This window comes from Hemicordylus capensis, chromosome 1 (assembly GCF_027244095.1).
Source record: "Hemicordylus capensis ecotype Gifberg chromosome 1, rHemCap1.1.pri, whole genome shotgun sequence".
NCBI classification, from domain to species: domain Eukaryota; kingdom Metazoa; phylum Chordata; class Lepidosauria; order Squamata; family Cordylidae; genus Hemicordylus; species Hemicordylus capensis.
In genome coordinates, this window is record NC_069657.1 from 304565020 (window position 1) to 304591267 (window position 26248).

The window sequence follows — 26248 nt, forward strand, 5'->3', positions numbered from 1 at the left end:
GCAACAGCTGAGCCATGAAGAACTCTAGGATTGCAAACTGAAAGCAACAGTGATCTAGGGAGAGGAGAGGACTTGGCATTGTTTGGGGCTGGCATATACTCCAGGTGCCCCCCTAACTGAGCAGGGACAGGGCCTATTTTATGGACGCTATCCTTAATTAAAACTGTGGGTCCCTTGACAGGGAAAAGATCCATAAGTAACTAACCATTGCTTTCATTAATATGTTTAATAATGCGCTGAAAACTGACTTGGCCCTGCATGGCAAATCGTGGTTGCTTTTGGCCCACCAGGGCATTTGAGTTGTGCACCCCTGGTCTACAGCAATACATTATGTATGTATTGCTGTAGTCTTTCCAAAGAAGGGGGAAACTCACCGGGGAAAACTCACTCTTTTATATTTGCCTGCACAAATATATCATGGATGGGGCTAGCTGAGATGTTCCCATTTGCTTTGTACCTGAGTACAGTGTTACTCAGTTGGAATAATGTCCAAACAAGGCTTCAGTAAATAGGCTTGTGACTCTCACACAGTGTACACAGTAGGGATGTGCTTGAACCGCGGTTTGAAGCTTATGCTTCAATGGCGCTAACATGCGTGGGTGTCATGTGCATGCTTACAATGCATGGGGCATTTTGGAACCAGCACCACCCCAGCAGGAAGCTGGAAGGGGCAGCAGAGAGCAGGTAAGCATGTGCTCTTCTTTTCCTTAAAGTCCCTTTTTAATTTCTGGGAAAGTGCTCGGACCATGCTTCAAATCGTGGTTCGGGCACATTGCTAGTACATTAGTACATAGGTTTTTCACAGCATCTGCAATTGCTCTAGGAGTTCATAACTAAAACTAAATGTATATTGACAATAAAGCAAGATTTAGAAGGAATTCCAGGTAATAGTTGCTAAACTAATAATCTATATATATAATACTCCTGGGTGTGCCTTGGAATGTGTGTCCCAGCGCCCAGCTGATTGGCTGGGCGGTGGATGGGCCTGATTGGCTGAGGTGCACCCAGAAGGATTGGTTGCTGCGGCAGTGGCAGGCCTGGCTGCAGAGGCCAGAGGCAGCGGAGGCGAGGCCGGGGGGCGGGGGGGGAGAAGTGGTGGTGGGGAGGAGAGGGGGCTGGGCCTGGAAGTGGAGACTGGGGCAGAAGGTGGCGGGGGGGAAGAGGTAACCGCCAGCCCCAAAGAGCGCACAGATGCTCTGTGCGGTGTCGGCTAGTGACTCCTAATACATCAAAAGCAAGAAACTGGTTTCTGTGGCAGTGGGAAGTTTGGATAGCAATACTGGAGAATCCAATTTACTGTTTTAGAGTAGTGCATTTGAAGAGCTGTCAAATAGAAACGATAATTATGAGGTCGTGAATTGACAATACAGCCTCAAGTACCATAATGCCATTACCATTCTATGGACAGGTCTCTAAGTCATGATCACTAAATGAAACTGCAGTGCTAAGAAGTGTACATCTCTGAACAGTGAATGCTGGGACAGGAGGCCATTTCTTTGTTCTGTACAACTTGGTGCTTTAGTAGCTTTAGTTTCAGCCAGATAAGCTAGTACTTATGTATGCACGTACCAACACCACCTCTGTGTATAACTGGCGGTGCAGAAGAGGAGTAGAGGAAAGAGCGGATAAGCGGCATACTGTAGAATGCTCTGAAAGCAGCAAAGTGATGCAGGCACGTTAGCGTTCACAACTCACATAGATGGGGGCAAAACATCCAGCAAATACATGATTTGTTGTCCTGCCTGATGGTGGATGCCCATAAGCCTTAGGCTTGCAGTAGCCATCTTAAATGCTTTGAAGGTCCCTCTCTATTGCCCTTTTCCTGATCCAGGTATAGGCATTTGGAGAAAATGTATGCTTTTACTACTATTTCTAGTGTTTATTTTGCAAAGCTAAGATAATGTAGTAGTCTTCACTTGCAAATTTTTCAGCAGTATTTTTCTAAAATGTCACTCACTAGTTTTTCTTTTTTCCTGTTTTCTTCAGTTTTATTGGGCATTCATTGGGTAACTTAATAATCCGTTCAGTGCTCACAAGACCTAGGTTTAAATATTATCTCAACAAACTTTACACCTTCTTATCTCTGTCTGGACCACATCTTGGTACGCTGTACAACAGTAGTGCTCTTGTTAATACAGGTAAAAATTACTTTTGATGTTCATATTGAAAGTTCAAGCAACATTTGTGTGTTATAAATTTAACTGAGTGTGTGGCCTTGCCACTCTCATGCAGATGACTGAGGAAGCCCATGTGCCATGGAGCTATTGCACATGTGTGCATATTTGGGGGGGGGATAATGATGTGCAGATAATCTTCCAAGACTCCTTAAAATTTGATCTTTTTAATGCTTAGTTTTTAATGCTTAGTAGACTAATTAAGTCTACAGAATGTAATAGATTTTTACTAGAAACGGACACAGATGTTTTCAGAAATTAACTATCTTAAATGGTATTTTCTGGTCTGGAGAACTATAGTGTTCTGATACACTTACCAAAACTACCTCACATACCGTAGTTAAAATGCCGATTATTACCCTCTCTCCAAGAAGACAATCAAGACCAGTTGGTAGAAATTTTATTTCTGGACTGGAGGCAGAACTAAAGAATGATAGATGAGCTGTTTTTCTGAAGGCCTATCCTTGTGGAGAGGGTAGGTTACCCATCTTGTTCTCTGGTCTAAAACATGGGTCTTCCTCAGATATATATGTATTTATATACTTGTGTATATGTTCAGCCTTAAAAAAAACTATCCCTATATTAAAAATAAATTATAATGCATATAATGGCGCGCCTGCGCAGTTGGGAAGCGACACCGGGCCAGAAGGCAGGCTCGGCGTCGCTCTGATTGAACTCCTCCTCCACGCTCTGATTGAACTCCTCCTCAGCGGGTGATCCACCGCCGCTCGGGCCACGCTACAGCGGCCCATCGCCACAGCCAGCCACCGCCGCACTCGGCGGGTGGCCCGCCGCACGCCCGGCCCCGCCGCCACTCGGGGCAATCCGGGGGGGCGGGCGGGGGGCACTTTTTGGCACCCCCCACATGGCCCGCCGGGGTGGCACCCGGGGCACCTGCCCCCCCTATAGTTACGCCACTGAATGCATTCTCATTTCTCCAAATGATCAGATATTTGCATTATCTGTTTAAAACCCTGTACTGCTATCCAGATGAACAAAGGGCAGGTTCTACATGAGAAGCACTGGTGTGGCTGCAAAGTTCCTGACTAATGCAGCATGGGTTCTTGCACTTGATGTGGGGGAGAATTTCAATGACCTCCTATTCCTCTAGAAGCGCTCTTTGCTACCTGAAAATAGGTCCTTGAAGGCTGTGTGACCTCATGGGCAAATGCCAGTTCTGCTTTAATTGAAATGGTCAGCTGGCACTTCGTTATTCTGTATGTTGGCCACTGAAATCTCTCTTTTAATATTTAATACTTCTCATGATTACCTTATATTTTTAATAATATGATATTTTGATATTGGTGACTTGCAGTCTAAAAATGACCATACAATTTTTAATCATATGCCTAAAAATAGAGGTCCTAAGTGCAGTATGACAAGTACTGGTATTGCTTTGGGGCATCTGGAATTTTAAAATATGTCTTAATTTTAACTGAGAGATGTACTAAAATTTCTAGCTTGTTTTTCCACCAACAGACCTTGAAAGCAGCTTACAGTTAAAACAAAATCTAATAATAAAACATTAGATGATTAACAATAGTAATGCAATAATAATAGCAGAGAAGCAAGATACAACTTGGATAAGGCCAAATGCCTGCCAAAATAAAAAGGTCTTGGTGGCCAGGTAAAAAGCCTGAAGCAAAGGGGCCATGTGAGCCTCCAGAGGGAGGGATTTACATAGCCTAGATGCTGCTACTAAAAAGGCCTTCCCCCGTCCCATGTCACCACCACCTGCACATCTGAAGCTGGTGGGACATGGAGCAAAGTCTCTGCTGAAATGGTAATTAGCTGACATGGTTAATATGGGAGGTGGTGGTGTTAAGATACCCTGGGCCCAAACAATATAACAAAGGTCAAACAGGTGAGTAATATGATCCCTGTACTGAATAGCCAACAGTAATCTGGTTGCAGCATTCTGGACCAGCTGCAATTTCAAAACATTTCTCAGACAGCCTTATATACAGTAGGGATGTGCCTGAACCGCAGTTCAAGCATTTTTAAGGAAATTCGAAAGGGAGCTTTAAGGAAAAGGAGAGCAGGTTCTTACCTGCTTTCCGCTGCCCCATTCAGCTTCCTGCTGGGGAAGCATCCCAATAACCCCCCATGTGACACCAGCTCACACATGGCATCTGTGCATGTGTGGGCGCCATCTGCGTGGTCAGCAACAGCAAGAACGTTTGCAAGGTGGGTCAGCTGCACTCTTTCTTCGAGAAAGCAAAATTGGCCACTGATAACCATGCTTTGGTCACATCCTGGCTTGATTACTTTAATGTGCACATCCCTAATATAGAGCACATAAAAGTAATCAAGCCAGGATGTGACCATAGCATGGGCAACAGTGGCCAATTCTGGTTTCTCCAAGAAAAAGAGCTGCCCCTTACTTTGCTGAACCAGCCCTGGTTCAGTCCAATCATGGACCGAACCACCCCCAGTTCAGTCCACAACCGAACCTCTGAAACAAGGTGAACCAGTTCAGAAACAAACTGTTTGTGCACACCCCTAGGAATCCATTACCAGTGACATCTCATTACGTCTTGAGTAATTATTTTTAAGGTTCTGCTGTATATACTCACATGTACTGTATATAAAAATATAGGTCTCTGGTTTATGCAGAAGTGGAAAAAGTCAGGGTCTTTACTGCAGTTGACTTGTCGAGATCATTCAGACCCCCGGCAAACCTTCTTGTACAAACTAAGTAGAAAGGCAGGTAAGCTATATATCAAAATCTTCAAGAATATTCTGTTGCTTTTAATGACTCTGATGCTTTCATTTGTATTAATACTTGGCATCGGTATAGCACTTTCACATGAGTGACAAAGTGAAAGTGCATCACATAAATTATCTTATTACAAGATAATAATGCCATACAGGATTGTTTTGTAAGGATTCCACCAACCTTATTTGGTAAGTATTATCCCCACATTGCAGGTGGGAGGTTCAGAGAGAGTGACTTGCCCAAGGCCACCTAATGAGTTCAAGATGAAGGCAAGATTCGAACTGCAGAGGTCCTGATCCACTCAAGTGCTATGATTTCCCTGTGTGTGTGTGCGTGCACCTGTTCTCTTTCGTGTGTGTGTCTCTGTCTCTCTCTTTCGTGTGTGTGTGTGCACATAATATATTATGTCTAATATATTACACACATACCGAGTCATCCTTAGCCAACCACGGTTTTCGGTTGAGTATGCGCAACTGGGATTTTGCACTGGATCTCGTGGAATGCGAGCTGAGTATCTGAGTTATTGTGCGAGTTTGCTTGCGAGAGGCACAAAATTGGGGAGAGAGACAGAGGAGAGAAGTGCTCCTGCTGCTGTTTCTCTCCTCCACACTTTGGAGCTGGGGCGGAGGCATTTCTTCTCCCCCACCCACCCCGACACCAATAAGCAGAGACACCGGGAGAGTGCCCAGAAGCAGAAGTGAGAGAGAGGAGAAGAGAGGCTGCCCCGTGCAGAGCGCCCGTGCCCCGCCCTCCCAGCTGCGGTGCTTAGTTTTCTGTCCCCTGTATGTGCCCAGGCAGCAACATTCCTCTCCACTTGCTTTTTCCTTTTCACTGCCTCCTGCCATTGCTGTTCTCAAGATGGAGTGGGTGGAGGGCTACTGTAATTATTGCACTGTAATTCCTGGTGACTTTGAGTTAAATTTTTAGTAATTTTCAACCTTTTAAAAGTGATTTTTCCGCCAACCATTCACAACTACAGTTCCCCCAACTCCCTTATTCCCATTGAGTTAAATTGCTCACCAACCACAATTTTGCCAACCACAAGGCTTTTCCGGAGCGCAATGCTCATGGTTGTCAAGGGGTGACTGTATCTATATAGATATGAATTTCCCATTATGTCATGGAACAACTTGGCTAGTTTATGAAATCAAAAGTTCTTTTATCTTTCCAGTTAGTGGTTTTCCAGTTAGTGGTTTTATTTCTAGCACGTTGTTGAATCTATTTTTTTGAGGTTTTCTATTAATCAGGCAATGTATGATACTAAAAGCATAAACAGTAAATTATAATAGAACAATATTAGTCTTTCCTTTTTATGGCATTGACATAGCATACATGTTATGTATGTAACCTTTATACAGTTACATAATGTGTTTTCTGTTATACTCCAGAACCAGTGTGTCATGTTGATAGCTTTTTCTGCTCTTAGAGGGCAGGCAGCTCCCCACACCAAGGGATGTTCTGAAGCAACATCCTGTGAAGTGCAAGGGGCTGTTTCTGAATGGATCTTGCACATGCAGAAGCACCTTCTGCTCAGGCAAAGGAATGGGGATGAGTCCCAGGTTAAATCCCTAATAGAATAGCTTTCCATTTAGTTCATGTTTTTGCCCTATTCCCATTAATACAGTTCCTTCTAGGATATCTAATTCCACCAGAAGTAATTAAGTTCTCTTCCTTTCTTTCTGAGTACTAAATCCCAGAAGATTCACAGAATTAGTTTAAAGTGTTTTAATAATAATAGCACTCCAGATTAATTTTTGAAAGAAACTGCTTCTTCTCCAACATAGTCCAACATTCAGTCTTACGTCTCTACTCCCCATTGCAAATATCCTGATCAAGCAATCTCCATTAGGTATGCAAAATATGTGGTTTTTTAAAATTATTTTTTATTAATTTTGCTTTTCCACAGGTCTTCAGTATTTCAGAAACGTAGTGTTGGTGGGATCTCTGCAAGATCGTTACGTCCCTTATCATTCTGCCCGCATTGAGATGTGTAAAACAGCTTTGAAGGATAAACAGACAGGTAATAGCCAAAACGTAGACATCGGAAACAGAAAATCTATAGAAGACGTTTTGGGGCATGCAACCTATTAATGTAAAAATATTGGTTTAGGATATCATTCTGGGGGAGTAGTCTGTGACTGTTACTAAAATTCAAAAATATAAAACCAACTCATATGTATAACCCATGTAGATAAATATTTCCATAAAGAAGAAATGAAAATTAATTTGGTGCCATCCATGCACATGGTGCTTTACCAGGTCCCAGTTCAGGGACTTTGTTTGTTGATGCAAGGGTGGCAACAGAGGAAGGAAAGGAGAATGGAGGAAGGGGAAGAATATTTAATTATTTAATCAACTTTGTTGCACTAGAGGATCTGGAGCGAGATCCGTCGATACCCATAAGAATGGGTTCTGCGCCTGCACAGGAGTCACGCGGTAGCCATGCCTGAGCTTGTCGAAGTGCCGAAGCCACGCCCCCACGCTACAGCATTCTATATAAGGCGTGCCTTTGGCGCGAAGTCCCTCAGTTCTTTTCCGACTGCCTTTGCGTTTGGACCGCGGGTCTGCCGCCTCAGTTGTTGGAAAGTTGCTCTCTTCTCAAGAGTTCATCCTTTATTGACTGATTTCTCGGATTTGACCTACGGAGGGGGCAATAGCCCCGGTGTCGTGGGCAGACAGGCGAGACGGATTCTACTCCCGTTACTTCCAAATTCCCAAACAGGATGGGGGCATCCGACCCATCATGGATCTCGTCGCCTGAACAAATTCATTTGCGTCCTAAAATTCCGTATGATGGTGTTACAGCACATCCTACCTCTCCTCCAAGGAGAACAATGGCTTGCAACGCTGGACCTCAAGGACGCTTATTTTCATATAAGTATTCGGCCTTGTCATCGAAAGTATCTACGCTTCACCGTCAGGCGGGAAGTGTACCTGTACAATGTATTGCCCTTCAGACTGTCTACCGCACCAAGGGTTTTTCCGAAATGCATGGCTGTGGTGATTGCTCACCTGCATACCAAAGGGGTCACTATTTATCCATACCTAGATGATAAATCTTGGCTTCTAACAGCAAAGACCAAAGAAGAGTTACTTTTGCATATCCATTATGTAATAGATCTTCTCCACGACCTAGGCATTCAAATCAATTGGAAAAAGTCACATCTGCAACCAGTTCCGGTGATCTCCTATATTGGGGCGATTCTGGACACCAGGGTACAGAGAGCGTTCTTACCAGAGGACAGATTCGTGTGCATTCGAGACCTAGTGCTCCTATTCCAACGACAACCCACCCAACCAGCTCGTTCCATCCAACGCCTGTTGGGACTGATGGCTTCGTGCAATGCGGTGATACACTTTGCACGCCTAAAGATGTGGAAGCTCCAGCTATGGTTCCTCTCTGTTTTTCACCCAGGGAGGCACAGCCAGGAAAAACGCTTGCTGATCCCTCCATAGGTGCTTCATTCCCTATCCTCGTGGACTCGTCGGGACAACCTCCTAAGTGGAGTCCCCTTTCAGACTCCTCCGCCCGCTGTCTGGTTGACCACGGACGCGTCCCTACAAGGTTGGGGGGCTCACTGCAAGGGCCACAAGATCCAGGGCAAGTGGTCCCCTCAACGGGCCCTACTGCATATAAACTTCTTGGAGCTTCTGACTGCTTTTCTGGCACTACAAGCTTTTCTACCAATCTTACAGGGCCAAGTTGTTCAGCTCCAACTCGACAACATGACTGCCCAAGCCTACATCAACCGACAGGGCGGGACGGTGTCTCTCAGCTTGTGTGCCCTCAGTGTCCAGTTATGGCACTGGTGCATCCAACACCATGTTTGCCCAGTAGCGGTTCACAACAAAGGGCTGGCGAACACGTTAGCAGACAACCTCAGTCGAATCTTCCTGAGGGATCACCAGCACGAGTGGGAGCTGCAGTCGGGGGTCCTGACCCCACTTTTCAACCAAGGGATGTTCCCCACCGCAGATCTCTTTGCTTGCTCCACGAATGCAAAGTGTTCCCGCTACTGTTCGAGAGCGGGCCACGATGCTCGCTCTCTGGGAGATGCTTTTCAACTGGACTGGTCCAGGGAAACCCCGTACATGTTCCCCCCGCTCCCTCTGATACAGAGGGTGGTGGCACGCCTCCTCTCACAACCAACCAGCGGGATTTTAATTACACTATGGTGGCCAAGGCAGGCCTGGTTTCCACAGCTACGCAGACTGTCCAGCAACTGTTACCATCGCCTGCCTCAACGTCTAGATCTCTTGACCCAGGACGGGGGCCAGATCCTACACCCAGACGTGCACACTCTGTGTCTGACCGCCTGGAGGATACTTTGCTGAAGCATATCTTGCTTAACCAACGCAAAGCGTCCACACGTAAAAATTACCAAAGCAAATGGCGCCGTTTTAAACTATATGCCCGGTCGAAGGGTTTCCTACCCAAGCAAGCTTCGGTGCGTGAAGTCTTGTGTTATTTGACAACACTAAAGTCACAAAGTCTCGCCAACGTCTCCATTAAAGTTCATCTGGCTGCCCTATCGGCACAACACCCGGGCAGTGACGGAAAGACTTTGTTCTCCCATCCGTTGAGTAAGGCCTTTTTGAGAGGTCTTTCGCATGTATACCCGCCGATTAGGCCTCCAGTTGAACCTTGGAGCCTGTCTCTGGTTCTTTCTTCCCTTTCCCAACCGCCTTTCGAGCCCATGGCCACGTCATCGTTGAAACTAGTCTCCTGGAAAACTGCTTTCTTGATAGCTATTACTACAGCTAGACGTGTCAGTGAGCTCACAGCTCTCAGGATTGACTCGCCTTACACTATCTTTTATCCTGACAAGGTCCGGATGCGCCTGGATCCTTCTTTTTTGCCTAAGGTGGTGTCGTCCTTCCACCTTAACCAAGATATCATCCTGCCTAGGTTTTTCAGGCATCCTTCGACTGATTTGGAAAGGTCGATGCATGCTATGGACATACGACATGCTCTGTTATTCTATATATCCCGGACGCAAGATTTTAGGGATTCCAAGCGCCTCTTTGTATCTTACCAGGGCCCCTCCAAAGGGTCTCCAATCTCCAGACAACGTTCATCAAGATGGTTAGTGCAGGTGATATTGTTCACGTACAAACTACAGAACAACATGCCTCCTGAAGCTGTACGGGCCCATTCTACCAGGTCCCATGCTTCATCGGCTGCACATCTGACTGGGGTGACCTTTGGGGACATCTGCAAGGCAGCCACGTGGTCCTCTGAGTCCCCCTTTATTAAACACTATGCCATAGATGTACATTCTGCTGCAGAGGCTACCTTCGGGGAAAAGCGTTTTTAAAAGGGTGTTGCCATAGCTACTACTGCTCCCCTCCTCCTTGTGGAGCTTGCTAAACACCCATTCTTACGGGTATCAACGGTTCTCGCTCCAGATAAACAGGTTGCTTACCTGTAACTGATGATCTGGTAGAGATCCGTCGATATCCATAAGACCCTCCCGTCCTCCCCTCTGCAGTAGTACAGACTTTTATGTGCGTTTAGATGTGCAGCCCTTTGCATGAGACTTTTTGATGTTTACCTTGGATGAACTCACCTGATTCATCTGGATGGTCGTCCTCCAAGGTGGTCGTCCAAGAACTGAGGGACTTCGCGCCAAAGGCACGCCTTATATAGAACGCTGTAGCGTGGGGGCGTGGCTTCAGCGCTTCGACAAGCTCAGGCATGGCTACCGCGTGACTCCTGCGCAGGCGCAGAACCCATTCTTATGGATATCGACGGATCTCTACCAGATCATCAGTTAGAGGTAAGCAACATGTTTTTTAGTTGCACTAGAGGTTTAGGTTTTAGGTTTAGTTGCACTAGAGCATGGGAATTAGGAGGTTGTGCCAAAAACTTAATGGAAAGATGGGATTTGAAGGAAGTAAATAAAAGGATATTAAGCCGATATTGTGGGAATGAATTCCAGCCATAAGTGGGAGAAAGCATGTGATAAAACTGGAGGAGTGAAGGTAAGACACAGGAGGGAAATGACATAGGATATCTGGGGGTGGGAAGCAAGGCCATAGAAATGTTTGAAAGTAAGAAGCTTGTACTGGATTCAGGATAAGGCAGGAAACCTGTGAAGGGATTTGAAGGGCATGACATTTTTAGTGCCATGAGAGATGCTAATAATTTTGGTAGCAGAGTGCTGGTTGGAGCTGAAGGGATCAAGATGAGCTAATGGGAAACTGGAGAGAAGGAGGTTTTAGTAGTCAAGGCAAGAGATGGAGTGTGAACTAAATTTTTTGCTGAGGGGCCAGAGAAGTTAACAGAGAATAGTAACACAGCGGAGCAGAATCTCACAGAATGGACTTTAATGGTAGAAGAGCAGTTAGATGGGGAGGACAATATATTGATTACATCTTACTACACAATTATACTGTTGATAGAATCTCCAAACAGGAGGTTCATTAGGAGAGTTAACATCCCCCAAAGCCATATCTTTTCCCAGTGGTATTTGAATAGAACTACAGCATTTCTCTTGACATTCTCAACTCTGTAAAGACTTGCATTTATGTCATCATTAGCATCACCCTCTGAATGTTGCTACATAGGTTATCCACTGATGGAAATTTGGCACTCCTCCAATATTTGGCAATGGGAATATCTCCTAAATCTCATATAGCACTAATAGTATTACTCCATTAAAGAGCTCACCATTAGGTAGTGTTACAATATTTTTGTCCTTCTACTTCACATAAGACCAAAACATTGCAACACTACCTAATGGTTAGCTCCTTAATGGAGTAATACCACTAATGCTATATGAGATTTAGGAGACATCCCCATTGCCCCATTGGAGGAATGTCATATTTCCATCCAAGCCTGTTCTAAAGATTTACATTTCCCAAGGCACAACAAAAATGTTCTTCCATTGGTTGAGGTGATTATGGCATTCCACTGTTCAACCTGCCTACAATGCCTAGGAGGAATGGTTGAACTTGTGCGTGACTTGTTTTGTGCTGGCTCCTAAAAATGTCTGAAAAGGATTTATTTTTTTTCTGAAAGGAAATTCAGGAAATCTACCATTTGTTGATTCCTGCATGTTTCTTCACTGGCAGTGAAAATTTCATAGGAGTGGAGATGAGGGGAGTACAGTTAACAAGTTTAATATTAGACTGGTTCTATAACTAAAAAGAAAATCTCTGAAATCACCCTCATATATAGCATGCCAGTATTAGGGGGAAATAGTTTTGTTTTTTCTCTACCCTTAAAAAAAAAAAAAGTGGGGGAGTGATTGTGTGGAGAAGTGAGGGTGTACAGTGCCTGTTTCCTTTCTGTGTCTGTGTCTGTGTCTTTTTTGCCGTAGAAACAGCTGAGAGGAATTTCTGTCAGGGCTAGTGAAATCTGCCCCCAAGGGATAAATGCGTAAGATTTGTGTTCTCAGATACAGTTTTTTGCAACCAGCTCTCATAGTGTTGTGCATTTTTGTTTTGTTTTATTAGACTTATATCCCAATTTTTATGACAGGCTCAAAGCAGCTTACACCATTTTTAAAAATTAAAAAGCCTCCAAAGGGGATCACGATCTTTTTTTATTTAAGAGAAAAAAATGTGCGGGGGGGGGGAGGAGTTGTCAGAGGGGGTGGTCCAGAAGGTACTTTGTCCTCCTCAGACCCATGGAGGGTCCTTACTGCTCTCCTTCACCCTCTGCTACAGACTGATAGTTATGACAGTAGAGGAGGACTTGGATCTTCACAGCGGTGAGGGGCTAGGTGACAGTTGGTCTTCCTCAGGCCAGTGGAGGGGCTTTGTTGTTTGCTTCACCCTCTTCTGCAGCCTGATGGTAACAAGAAGATGGTAAAATAACAGTATGCCATCATTGGTGCAAGATCTTGTAGTTTTCTTTTATTGCTACATTTGCTGAAATTGCAGTATCATTGATACATATCTTCTTTATGGGACTGGCACTTTCAGTTCCTTTCCCATAAATTGTATTTTTAACAGATAAATTATTTAGTAGTAGAAGTATATATAGTTTAGCCAGATGTTCCTTTTGCTGTTGTCAAAGTTTTCCGTGTGTTTTCAAAGAGAATCAATAGGCAAACAAACAATTTTTGCCCTTTGAATTCTTTGTACCAGATTCTGTATTTGAAAGTACAGGAACCATTTTGGAGGTTGCTCTGGCATTTGGTCCCTGAGTTCCCCAAATTTCATCAAACCTTTTCTCTTTAAATAAATCACAACCTCTAAACTATTGGCATCTGTCCAGTCTCACTACACAGAAATTTGACTTTTCTTGCTACACAGAAATCCTTATGGAAAAGTATTGAGGAGATGGGGGATGCACAAGAGATTAAAAATACTTCATAATTTATCTCAAACTGTTGGGATAAATTATGACTATCAGTCTTTACTTAATTGAGAAGAGTACAAGCCTTTCTTCTTTTGCTTATCCCCCCCCCCCCAGCCAATCCAATATTTTAACAAGATATTAATTTCCATTTGCTCAACTCTCTAACAAGAATCAATTCCAAAGGACAATTAAATTATGTGGCTTGGTAACTGTGGAGAAATGAGTATTTGTAGTTGTATTTAAAGTTCTGGTTTGTATATGTATAAAGACCTGATGGGTATTGTGTGGTCACAAAAAAGTGAACAAAATATAAGGTGTGGGTTCAGGGCTTTTTAGTAGTGCAGCCCCTGCATTGCCCAGGAAACCCTGTATGGAATGCTGGGGGAAGGAGTTGACCGTTAACAGGCTTTTTCAGGAGTGGGTTAGTGAGGTTTTGTGAAAAGAAGTCAATAGAAGACAGTGTCGTCCTCTGACAGAAAAGAGCTGTTTTTGAGTTAAGCTCTTGTTAGAGAGAAACAGATTTTAGCCTAGCTCAGGAGGAGTGGGGTGCACTGTTCCCTCTAAGGCATGCACGCACGTGTTCACACATTTTCTGATATCCGCTCAGTTAATTTTAGATCCCACTCAGATTGAATCAGGAAGGCCCCACTCTGAATGTATGTACACGCACACTGCCTTGATACTGCTGCTCAGAAAAAAAACTCATTCCACACACAGATGAAAAAAATTAGAGAGAACACTGGTGGGGTGGCTAGTTCCTCTTTGGTTGACTCTGAAACAAAAAAGTGGGTTAAGAACTGAAGGCCTTTAAGCTCACAGGCACACAGGGATATTGTGAGGAGTGTAAATGTGCCTTAGCACTTCAGGGAAAGTGTGAGAAGAAGGGATTTTGATCTGTTAATTTGAAGTAAAGAAAGAGCTTAAACTAACAGCAGAAAAAAATAAAGTGAATAGCGTCTGTTAAAGCCATTATCTGAAACACTGACACATAATTCAGTAACACTCAAGTGTATTATCTATAAGAAATCATTAAGAAATACTGTAACCACCAAGCATACCAGCCACTATAAAGTGTTCAGATACCAAACAAATTTAGAATGAATACTCTGAAACCTTGAATCACACTTGTAAATAAAAACTTTAGTTTTGTCATTTTTATATAAAGTGTGAAGGTCTCTTTTCCGTCAGCACCTACATGCTGACAGAAGTCCTCTGCATAAATTACCCAAAACAATACCTGGTGAACCTGTGTGGTGGCAGTGGAAACAGAATTACAAGACAAGCATTATATAAATTATACTAGCTTAATCTGCGCAGAGCATCTGTGCGCTAGTACTTGATTGCTCCCCTCACCCCCGCCACAGCACTCTCACCTCAGACATCTCTCCACCTCACTTGAGCCACGATCCTGCAGTTCTCCATCCTGTTGCTTCCTTACCCCTCTTGGTCATGGTTTTTGTGTTGCTGGCACCAATTGGCCAAACCGCAGCCTCCAGAGACCTCCCCACCCTCATCCAAGCCCTGCTTCTGCTCCTCCCCGCAAGAGGAGCAGCAGCAGTTGACTGGGCCCTTCCTTGATGCCACCACTGCCATGTCTGCTTATTCCCCTCAGGCCACTGACAGGCTCTTTCTTTTTCTCTGTTTCTTTCTCCTCTACTCGCTCCCCCCCCCTTCTTTCTTCCCCTCCCTTCTTTTTTCTTTCTTTCTCTCCCTTCCTGAGTTAACAAATCTTGTTCCCTCATCTAATTCTCAACAGTGGCAGCCTCCTTCTCCTGAAGGGGCTCTTTCTTCCCTCATGACCCCACTTTTTGTAGTCAAGCACATCTTCTGACCAGTAACTGACCTTAACCATCACAAGCTCTTCCTCCCTATCTGCATATGGAATCCCCACTGCCCAATCACCACAGTGATTCTGTTCTGTTACCTCTGATTGGTAAAACACTGTGTGGTCGGGGCTTGCCACGTACTTCCTTAGTATATTATAGAGATTATTCTCTATGGTGTGAGGGGAGACTTAAAGGCTTTAAAGTCATAGGGGATTCATGAAACCACATTTTACAGGTTATATTTGGGAGGGCTAACTACCTTTCTTTCCTGTTGCAATACTGTTTCTGTCCTTCACTGTTTATAGTTCTGGACAAATACAGTACAGTGTATTTTATGATACATTGTACTGTATTCAGAAACAGAAATTTTGATAAAACACACATCTTAATTTCCACTATTCTACCTAACTATGAGACTTCTAATTTGGCCCATTCCAACTTCTGATATTTCACTTTGGCAATAAGAGGATCAGTATTTAGGAGCAGTAGTGTTCAGCCTTTCAGACATAAGACCCACTACTAGCCACATTTTAATATGAAAGAAATAAAACTTTTCCATATAGCCTTTTAATGAGCTATAGGAGACTGTTTTGTCAACAAGATGTTCTCATGGCTTGCTTATGGCTGCTTTTGTTATGCTATCAATTATGCTCTATAGTTGGAGCGTTCCTGATGCCTTGTCAAACTTGCAAGTTGCCACTTGTCTAATCTGTGGCAGTTAAATATTGCTTCTTTTTACACATATTTAGAACTATGGTAATTAAGCAAAAGGCTGCTTTAGCTGCTAGTGCCAACCAACCATTGTATCCTCATTCTTAGTTCTAAAAGGTTCTTCTTTGCACTGACTCATTCACTCACTCACACTAAATACGCTTCTTATTCCTTTCCTTCTATTCCTTGCCCTCTCCTAATCTCATCGCCTATGTTTCAACTAAACCTTTCTGTTTAGTTCTGTGTCTTGGAAACAAGGTGTTTCATACATATGCTTATATAGAGTTGCCTCATTCCATCTGAACCTGCTTACGACTATTTCTGTGGTTGGGGGCAGTATATGACAGGGTTTTTCTGATGGTAGTACCTACACCATAGAATTATCTCAGAAAGGTCCAGTTTTGCTGCTCACAATCTGTGGCAGCCAAAACTTGATTAAACTGTTTGGATGATTTATCTGCCGATTTGCTGTTTATTCTATTTTGGTTGTATTATGTACTTATGGATTGTTTTAAGCTGATGTTTTAAAATGACTTTTAGCCTCTTTAAGGGTTATTTGATGGAATGGCGGAATATAAATGTATTAAATAATAATTCTAAAATCCAATTTAAAAATATGGCTTCCTTTTCTAATATACAGGTCCAATATATGCGGAAATGATCCAGAATCTGCTTCTGCCTGTTCTTCAAAACAAGGAATGCAATCTGGTTCGTTACAATGTGCACTGTGCTCTACCAAACACAGCTGATTCTCTCATTGGAAGAGCTGCACACATTGCTGTTCTGGATTCGGACATATTTTTAGAAAAGTTCTTTCTGGTTGCTGCCCTGAAATATTTCCAATAGGAATAAAAACATGACAGACTTGGCTATTACCTCATTAACAATGACTCAAATAATGTGTGATATTAAACTGTAGCTGCCGCTGTATTTTAAGAGATATTTATACTTTTTTATATGGAAGATAGTTTATCATCCATGTGAAGAGCTTTTTTAACATCAACTTTACTTTCTAGGTAATGTGGCTGTGCAATATATTTTTTTATGTTCGTTTTTACTTTTTTCTATTTTTCTTATTTTGGGTACCTAATTATTTCAGAACTGAGTTTTAAGCACAGTATGTACAATTGGTGAGTTTATTGGCTCTTAGGCTGCAAAAGGTCAATGTTATATGGCTATGTTTGTATGAGTCTTTGGATGCCAAAACAAATCTGATTTTTTTTTTTAAAGAAGGTATTAAATTTGATCTTAGTATTGTAGAAAGCTGAACTGGAAAAGACTATTTGGCTGCTAAACTGACTACGATAACTGTAGGTCTGTTCACGACCACTGTTGAGTCGCCTGTTTGCTGTATCACTACATTCTAGCTGTTTTCTACAAATCATTAATGAACATGCTATGCCTGTGGAAGCTACATTTTTCTACTGATCTCAAAAGCATGTTGGTTTACATTTTCACCTTTATTACTGGAACATTAGTTTTCATAAGCAAGCAGCAATTAAGGATTTTTGAATGTTGAAATGTCAGCTGCCTTCAAACGTAGTTTTGCAAAGTTTAATAAAATTGCTCTTACTGTCAGTTCTTCAGTGAACCTTTTACATGGGACTTCCTTGTATATACATTTTAAAAAGTAAAGATTATAAATTTCTGCAATACTTTTATGAATATAGATTTTTAAATATTAAGTTTTATTGACAACAAATTATTGTAGATATATATCAATTGCATCTTGAAATGGAACAAAATGATAAACTTTAGTGATACTGATAAATGTTTTTAATATACAGGAATGTTAAAGGTCTGTTGGATTTTTATTGGTGCTGAACAGCATTGAGTTAAATATTCTTCATCCACTTTTTACCTGTTTCAAACAGTAATGCACTTAAAGGTGAAAAAGTCTTGTGCATTTACTAATTGTAATGAACAGATTTTCTGAAAATACAAATTTGTTGTATGTCTAGTGCATGTTTATTTCTAGTATGGTGTTATTGCATCTGGTGTTAATAAACTGAACAAACTTCTAACAGACACTCAGAGAAAGCAATGTTTTGCTGTTTTAAAAGTCCTGAGGAATGTGTATACTAGGCAAGTTCGCAGTGCAAATGTTGCTTACAGTCTCTTTATTTGAGACACTTTTTAATTTCACTCAACCCAGTTGTTCTGGAATGGATCTGTTAAATCTTGTTTAAGAGTAATACATTAGCTTCAGCTGCCGAACCTGAAGGAGATTCAGGGAAGTAATACTCCATATACAAAGAAGAGGTAGAGCTCTTAAAAACTGTGCACGTAAGTGTTGAAAAACTGGTGATAGACCTTATTAATAAGCTATTTCACATGGTAGCAACAGCTCATAATCAATTTCTAGACTATTAAAGAACTTAACAGTCTCCTTTCTCTCTCAGCTGCTTCAAAACTGCCGTTCCTCTTATTGGATGCCAGATCAAATTCTAGCTCTGTCATTGGTTTACTAGGATCTTGTAACTACTTAAATGATTACACTTGTATTGTTCTTTGTGGCTCAAAAGTTTTCAAAACTTGTAGACAATTGGTTGTTCTAATGCAAAATGTTCTGTGTTTCTAATTCTCTGGACTGACTGACTTGCAGCATTTTAATGAATTCTATAAGGGATGTTTTAAAAGAAATTGCTGCTTATTTGTTTCACTGTTGCACCAACAGCCTGATCCTACACACATTCCTCAGAAGTATATCCCATTGAGTTACTCTTGAGTTAGCATACATTGGATTGCAGTCTTGTGGTAGCAAGCATGATTTGTCCCCTTAGCAAAGCATATAAATGGGAGACTTGATGTGTGAGCACTGTAAGAGATTCCCTTTAGGGGATGGAGCCTCTCTGGGAAGAGCAGAAGGTTCCAAGTTCCCCCCCTGGCTTCTCCAAGATAGGGCTGGGAGAGATTCATGCCTGCAACCTTGGAGAAGCCACAGCCAGTCTGTGTAGACAGTACTGAGCTAGATGGACCAATGGTCTGACTCAGTATATGGCAGCTTCCTGTGTTCCTATCTGGGTTTGAAGTATTGCTCCCTCGCTGCAGCTCCCTGTACCCCATCCACCCTGTTCCTGAGGATTCTCTGATGCTTGGGGGTGGGGACTGCTGAGAGGTGGTGGTGTAAGAAAGCTTGCTAGTGTACATGCCATTGTATGAGTCAGTGTAAAACTCAGTACCTCTGCCAAATAAAGTTCGCAAATGTCTGCCTTAATGACATCACTACAAAACTCTACATGCCTTGAAACATACTATTACAAGGTTTAGTACTTTTTCGCCTTGTTTCTGTGTGCTATGCTGTGGATCCTCCAGGGAATTCTTATTTAACTGAACAGAGAATCTCATGCTCAGTGTTACACATATTATATTGTAGAGACCTGGTATAAAGATAAATATTCATTTTAAAAATATCCAAAATTGCCTTACTTCTAGGGTGCTCCTATGATGTGTATAGAATAATATGCTGAGATAATGGTGAATTATAACAGGCATGTTATAATTTTTAAATCTTAGCTTCTTTGATGTGGTCTCTGTCTTTTTACACATATGGGCTATGCGCCTGCACAGAGACCTTGTCAGAATCTAACAAGCGCAATTCTCTTACTTTGGGCAGGAACCCCACCCCCAGCAGCTATATACAGCTGCGCCACTCCTCATCCCCTCAGTCTTTCATCATCCGCACTTCAGTGCACATCATGGAGTCTACAGCTCAATGGCAAGTAGAATTCTTATTCCCTTGCTGGTTTCTCTTTGCTTCCTTTCCTTCTTGTTTTATTTAATTTATATTCTTCGAGTAGTGAGCTTTTTTTCTTTGGCGTTTTTGTTTTTCTCAGCTTTTCCTTCAGGCTCCGATCCTGGCCGGGACAGAGTATGGTGGCCGACCGGCCTTTGGTGTGCATACCAGGCACTACCAACTTCAAGAGATGTGTCCGGTGAGGATCCAAAATCCCTTCCCCTGATACTCTTGAGTGTCTCTTGTGTTTGGGGAAAGCCCACATAGTCAAGACCTGTCTACATTGTCAGAAATTCACAAAACAGGCTCTGAAAAATAGGTCTTCTCGCTTGAGCGAAGCCCTGTGGGAACTGGCTCTCCGGTCTTTGGAAGCCTTGTCTTTGAAAAGCGCAGCAAAAATGGCTTCGTCAGTGACATCGGATTGCCTGGCACCCACTGAGGTGGAGACCAAGAATGTAAGCTCAGTACCGGTATCAATGCCTTCCGTGGTACCTCCTTCGATGACTGTAATTGATCTTGTGGCAACAGAGGGCTCTCCGCGTAGTCATATGGTCATGTTACCAAAGTCAGCTCCGACTTTGGCGGCTCTGGTACTCAAAAAGAAAAATGTCTAAGGTGTGTCGTGAACTGCCAGTGGGGAAACACCTTCCCCCAATACCCAAGAAGAGATCGGCCTCGTCCGCTCCTCCTCCTGAGCTTCCGGAAGTGAAGAAGGCTAAAGGGGATCAGGATCATGCGGTGCCAGGGTCAATGGTCACGGTTCGACCGCGTTCTCCAGAAGAGGACTGGCTAAATTTAGTGCCTGCTAGGGTTCGTTCCAGCCAGGAGCGTTCAGTCACATCTGAGGGGCAGGGCTACATGTTGTCAAATAGAGGGGCCTATTCCCCTGATTGTCATTCACCCATTCGGGAGCGCCTGGACTATGTTCCCGTTTGAGATCATGTCGATCGCTGGGGATTGGAAGAATGCCCCGCCGATGAAGACATTGGGACCACCATGGGTCTGCCTACTCAGATCAGTTCCGAGGAACAGAACACCCATCTCCCTTGATTGCAGTAGGGCCAGTCTATAACACTTGGCACCGGGACGCGAGCTCCTACACTCGGTACCCTGGAGACTATCGAGCAGAGTACTCAGACTATGGCAGGCCTCAATATGGCTCCCATCACATGGAGGTTCCCTCGTATGGACCCTATGGTTCAGCAAGAAGTTGGTGGGAGCCCCTGTTGCACTCTGAAGGGAGGCTGCACTCCCACTCCCTGTTATGCCGGAAAGCCGGACTCTTGCCTGGCGTGCAAGTCCAATTAATACACCGAGAAAGTGGAGGTCTAAACCAAAAACCAGTTTATTCTGCAGAGGTGGTACTTTGGGAATAATTTCACAAAGCAAAAGCACACCCCTCCTTCCTCAGAGGGATTTTTTATACATTCTTTAAATGATTAAGCATTTTACACATGACAAGCTTTCCCCGCCTCCTCTCTCTCCCTCCCAACCATTACTTAATGCTCCCTAAATATTTGTGTTAATATCAGCACGTTTTAAAGGGGTGGTTAATGCAATCATTTTAACTGGCATAGGGTCGTGTAGCAATGTCTAACTGCCTACTTCCTCTTTTTCCAGACACTGCATCACCCCTCATGTCCGTTATAGCTATTCTTATGACCTCCTGTTAGCCTTTCTGATCAAAGCCCTTAGCTGTCAACTTTTAAACTGCAAAGAATCAAGTGGGGGGTGAGAAGCTTGTTTGCACACAAAATGGAGTCAGACACAAAATGGAGTTAGTCTGGCCTCCTCATATCATCCCCACATCGTTCTCCATGGGATCGGAGGGTGGAACATGATCTACGCCTGGCGGGGCCAGTGTTGCAACAAGCTGCAACCCTGTCGCTGGCGTTGCCAGCTGCTGGGCCAGCCTTGGTACCGGATGAAGCTCCAATCAAGGCGGTCTCCCCAGAGGCTTCGACTCCAATTGCTCAGGACTCTTTTGCTCCCCCAGAGTCCAATGAGGAGAGTGATAACAGCTCCCAAGGGTCAGACTGCGTTTCTCACGGGTCGTCCCCATTTGATATCCCATCAGAATACCTCTAGCTTTATTCAGCTTACGTGGTCCATATGCCTTAAGCTCTAGGCGTCAATCTTGGTACCCAGCAGAAGGGAGAGCTGGATCCATTGTTCAGCTTAATTGACTTGGAGGCCAAGGTACCGCCTGCTCTACCTCTTAACTCAGCATTACCTGGGGTTCTTAAGGGTCACTGGCAGAATCCAGCTACCCTCTCCCAACCTAACAGGCGTCTGGGACATTCCTACTGGGTGCAGGTGCAGGATAACACAGCATTCCTAAAGAGCACTGCAAGATATTCCCCTCAGGGGATGAAGCCGCTCTGGGAAGAGCAGAAGGTTTCAAGTTCCCTCCCTGGCTTCTCCGAGAGAGAGTCCTGCCTGCAACCTTGGAGAAGCCGCTGCCAGTCTGTGAAGACAATACTGAGCTAGATAGACCAATGGTCTGACTCAGTATATGGCAGTTTCCTATGTTCCTAACCATTCTGTACCCAACTCTTATCATGCTGGAAGCGTTATTGCAGAGGACCAGAGGTCCTGGCCAGTTGGCTCCTAGTGATAAAGAGGGCCGGAAATTCAACTTCTTCGGGAGGAGACTTTACTCAGCTTCTGCCCTCCACCTCCTTGTGGCTAACTATCAAGCTTATAACGCATGCTATAATCTCTCCTTGTGAGAGAAAGTGAGCCCATTTCTAGACCTCCTGCCACAGGACAAGAGGGATCCTGCAAAGGCCTTCTTCCAGGAAGCTGTTCAAGTGGCCAAACAAGAACTATACTCCACTAGACATTCAACAGAGTGTGCCACTAAAGTGATGGCCACATCCATGGCCCTTCGGCATGCTTGGCTGCGGTTGTCTGGTCTAAACTATGAGGCCCGTGCCAGAGTGGAGGACTTGTCCTTTGAGGGCTCCAGTCTGTTTGAGGAGCAGACCAATGACACTTTGCAAAAAGTGCAAAAGTTGAGAAGCACAGCTCGTTCGATGTCCTACACGCCTTCAAACTCTAAGCCACAGAAGGCCAAATGATCGCCTCAGAGAGTGCTGACTTAACATGGTTCCCTTTCGGGGTATTCCTTTCAGAACAAGTTCCAGCTCCCATACAGGCAGGGCTCTCAGCCTAGCCAGCAGCATGCCCAGAAACCGCATCTGAAACCATACCCGAAGAAGCAGTGACTCTGGGCGCTTCCAGACCTGCCTGGCTCCATTTTTTGAAAACTGGGACAAGGTAACTACAGACCAGTGGGTCCTTACGATAGTGTGTCTGGGGTACGCCCTGGAGTTTCTCGGTACGCTACCCGTGTCCAGGGTGGTGATTACCCCGTACACTCAGGAGTTGGACCAGGAGGTTGCCAAGCTCCTGTCAAAGGATGTGATCGAGGAAGTCACCAATCTGGACAGCCTGGGGTTTTATTCCAGGTACTTTATTGTACCAAAGCCGGACAGCAGCAGGCAGCCGATCCTAGACCTCAGGGCCCTGAACAAACATCTCACGTACAGAAAGTTTCGTATGTTGTCCATGCCCACTATTCTGACTCTCCTAGAACGAGGCATGTGGATGGTATCTCTAGATTTAAAGGACACATATTATCACATCTCAATTTGCCTGAAACATCGGCACTTCCTGCACTTTCAGATAAAAGGGGCTGCCTACCAGTTCAAGGCCCTGCCGTTTGGCCTTACGATAGCATCAAGGGTATTTACAAAATGTCTGGCCCCAGTGGTGGCATTCCTACAAGAGATGGGATTGCAGGTGCTGCCTTCCTTAGACTATTGGCTCATCCTGGCGAGCACCAGTCCTGAGGGCACTGGATACCCCCTCCCGAGGTATGAATGGCAGCAGGATGGTGAATCGAATTCAGCCATCTGGAGGTCGGCACTTCCTTCCAATCTCCCAGTCCTGTTTGGTGGTCACTGCAGATACATCGGAGCATGGCTGGGGAGCTCATCTGCGAGGGCTTTGCCTGAGCGGTCATTGGACCCCAGGGGAAAGGTCACACCATATCAATTACTTAGAGCTGTTGGCAATTTTCAACGCACTCAAGGGGTTTCTACTGGTGCTCAGGGTTCAGGCTGTGACGATACAGACGGACAGCATGACGGCAAAGGCCTACGTCAATCGACAGGGTGGCACGTCTTCCAGGAGGCTCCTGTTTCTGGCTCTTGACTTCTGGCACTGGTGTGTGGCTCATGCAGTGTTGCCCCACGTTGTTCACATACAAGGCTCCCTGAATGTTCAGGCAGACACCCTGAGCAGGATGACAGTGGTTTCCCACAAGTGGGAATTGGAACAGGGGAGTTATCAAGGACATATTTGTCAAGTGGGGAGTCCCGACACTGGACCCTTTTGCTTCCTGGGACAATGCACAATGTGCCAGATACTGCTCCAGGGGATAGAAAAGCAAAAGGTCTCTAGGGAATGCCTTCGTCCTGTCCTGGACGGGCCCTCTACTATATGTGTTTCCCCCGCTGTCCTTCTTACCAAGGTCCTGCACAAACTAAAGGGGGATCAGGCCAGGGCGATCCTGATTGCCCCGTGGTGGCCCAGGAGGCCTTGGTTTCCATTCCTGAGGCACTTGGCTGTGTACTGGATATGTCTACCAGTGCTGCCTCACCTACTGTCCCAAGAGAGGGGAAGAGTTCTCCGTCTGAACACTCGGACCATCCACCTGACAGCTTGGAGGGTCCTGCCAGATTCCCCTTAAGGCTGAGGGAGTTTCTGGTGGCCTCTCATAAACAGTCCACTAGGAAGGCGTATGATCATAAATGGGCTCGTTTCTGTTAATTTTCATCTTCACATGGGTTTGATGCCTATAGCCTGTCTGTGCAGGATATATGCAATTTTCTGTTGGCTCTTAAGGAGTCAGGGTTGAAACTCTCCTCACTTAAAGTGTATTTGGCTGCTGTGGTGGCGCGTTCCCCTACAAGCCTGGCTTCCTAATTTAAGGACCCAGTGGTGAAGAGTTTTCTGAAAGGCCTATCACAAATGTTTCCAGGTGATCCCGTAATGGCGCCAGCCTGGGATCTCTCTGTGGTGTTGGCGGGCTTGCTGAGGCCACCCTTCGAGCCATTGGCATCCATTGATCCATGGCTCCTGACCTGGAAGGTTGTCTTTTTGGTGGTTGTGACCTCCGCCAGGAGGATGAGTGAGTTGAGGGCACTGAGGGTTGACCAACTGTACCTTCAGTTCCACAAGGACAAGGTGGTCCTCAGGCCTGATATACAGTTTTTGCCCAAGGTGGTGTCCATGTTTCACCATTCATCACCTCTCACCTTAACAGTATTTTTTCCAAATCCTCCTTCAGATGTGGAAAGGAGGTTGCACCATCTGGACGTCCACAGAGCTTTGTCATTCTATGTCCAGAGGTCGGCAGAGTGGAGGGAGACTCCCTCTTTCTTTGTCCTTTATGATGGTCCACGTAAGGGTATCCAGGTGTTGGCCTAGTCCTTATCCCGTTGGATAGTTTCCACAATTGAACTCTGTTATCAGTTAGCTCATAAGCAGTTGCCTACTACTGTTAAAGCACACTCAAGTCGGTCTGTAGTGATCTCTGTGGCCTTCAACCGGGCTGTCCCGTTGGACACTATCTGTCAGGCTTCTACTTGGGCTTTGGCCCATTCGTTTATTCAGCATTATGCTGTTGATGTTAGAGCTCGAAATGATGCTGTTTTGGGCAGGACTGTCCTGCAGTCGATTTTCAGTTAATGTGATGGTTCTGTAATAAAGAAATTTCTTGGCAGACTACAGGTGTTTCTGTGTCTTCCCTCCTCCTTGGGTGCTAGCTTGTTATGCGCCCATATGTGTAAAAGACAGAGACCACGTCAAAGAACTACAGGTTACTCACTTGTAATGTTGGTTCTTCTAGTGGTCATCTGTCCTTTTACATGCCCTCGCCTCCTCCCTGCGGGGTTCACTGAAGCTGGACTTCGTGACTGAGGGGATGAGGAGTGGCACAGCTGCATATAGTGGCTGGAGGTGGGGTTCCCACCCAAAGCAGGAGAATTGAGCTTGTTAGATTCCGATGAGGTCTCTGCGCAGGTGCATAGCCCATATGTGTAAAAGGACAGATGAACACTAGAAGAACCAACGTTACAGGTGAGTAACCTGTAGTTTTCTTCCTAAATGTGGTAAATCAATATATCACCATATAACCAATTTACTCTGACAACAGTGCCTTGTATTGGCACAGGAAGGCTGAAGGAGAGATTGTGCTTACTTCAAATTTCTGTTCGCATTACCAATTCAATTTAATGGCACAAGAGATACTGTTAGTGTGCCTGGCTGGGGAAGATGGATTTACTTGGGTACAAAGATCACTACTGTATAATTGGATTGATTCTTGTACATTTTTTAATTGCCGCATCTCATCTCTATATGGATCCAGTGTTCTGTCAGCTTGTTTTGTAATGATTGCTTTGGAGTTTTGCAGACTAGCTGTTATCATTCCATCCAGTGCAGAGCTGGAGCTGGATTGAGGCCAAAGTAAAATGAGTTTATTGCTTAAGAGTAGTTTAATTTCACTTAAAAGGCCCATTCAATTTTATTCTCTGCATTGTAATTTTAGAAGGGTTTTTCTGTTGCAATTTTACTCCATTCACTGAGTCACTTGAGGCTCATTTCTCTTCAGTGATTGTTACAGAGAGTCTTAGTTTCATTGCTACACTAGCTTTTAAAAACTTTTTTGTTGCTAATTCTCCCAGATAACCTGTTTTGAAC

The 26248-nt window shown here is 44.3% G+C and overlaps 2 protein-coding genes across 16 annotated transcripts in view; one reads left to right on the forward strand and one right to left on the reverse strand.

The window, feature by feature from the left end:
* The window catches only part of FAM135A (family with sequence similarity 135 member A), a 98520-nt gene extending 80749 nt beyond the window's left edge, over positions 1–17771 (forward strand). For 9 of the 10 annotated variants that reach the window (XM_053286739.1, XM_053286737.1, XM_053286740.1 and 6 more), the window contains 4 exons: positions 1987–2138; positions 4774–4884; positions 6800–6913; positions 16382–17771. In XM_053286739.1, coding sequence (XP_053142714.1) covers positions 1987–2138; positions 4774–4884; positions 6800–6913; positions 16382–16587 — 583 coding nt within the window. In that variant the 3' untranslated portion in view covers positions 16588–17771. The remainder of the gene's footprint in view (positions 1–1986; positions 2139–4773; positions 4885–6799; positions 6914–16381) is intronic. The other variant, XR_008314078.1, reaches the window with a different exon arrangement.
* LOC128340913 (translation initiation factor IF-2-like) overlaps positions 12424–26248 on the reverse strand; it is a 28868-nt gene continuing 15043 nt past the window's right edge. For 5 of the 6 annotated variants that reach the window (XR_008314082.1, XR_008314083.1, XR_008314085.1 and 2 more), the window contains one exon: positions 12424–12688. Coding sequence is in view for 1 of the 6 variants with exons in the window: in XM_053286768.1 (XP_053142743.1) it covers positions 12604–12688 (85 nt within the window). In the remaining 5 variants the exon portion in view is untranslated. Of the gene's footprint in view, positions 12689–14577; positions 16385–26248 lie in introns of those variants that run through there. The other variant, XR_008314081.1, reaches the window with a different exon arrangement.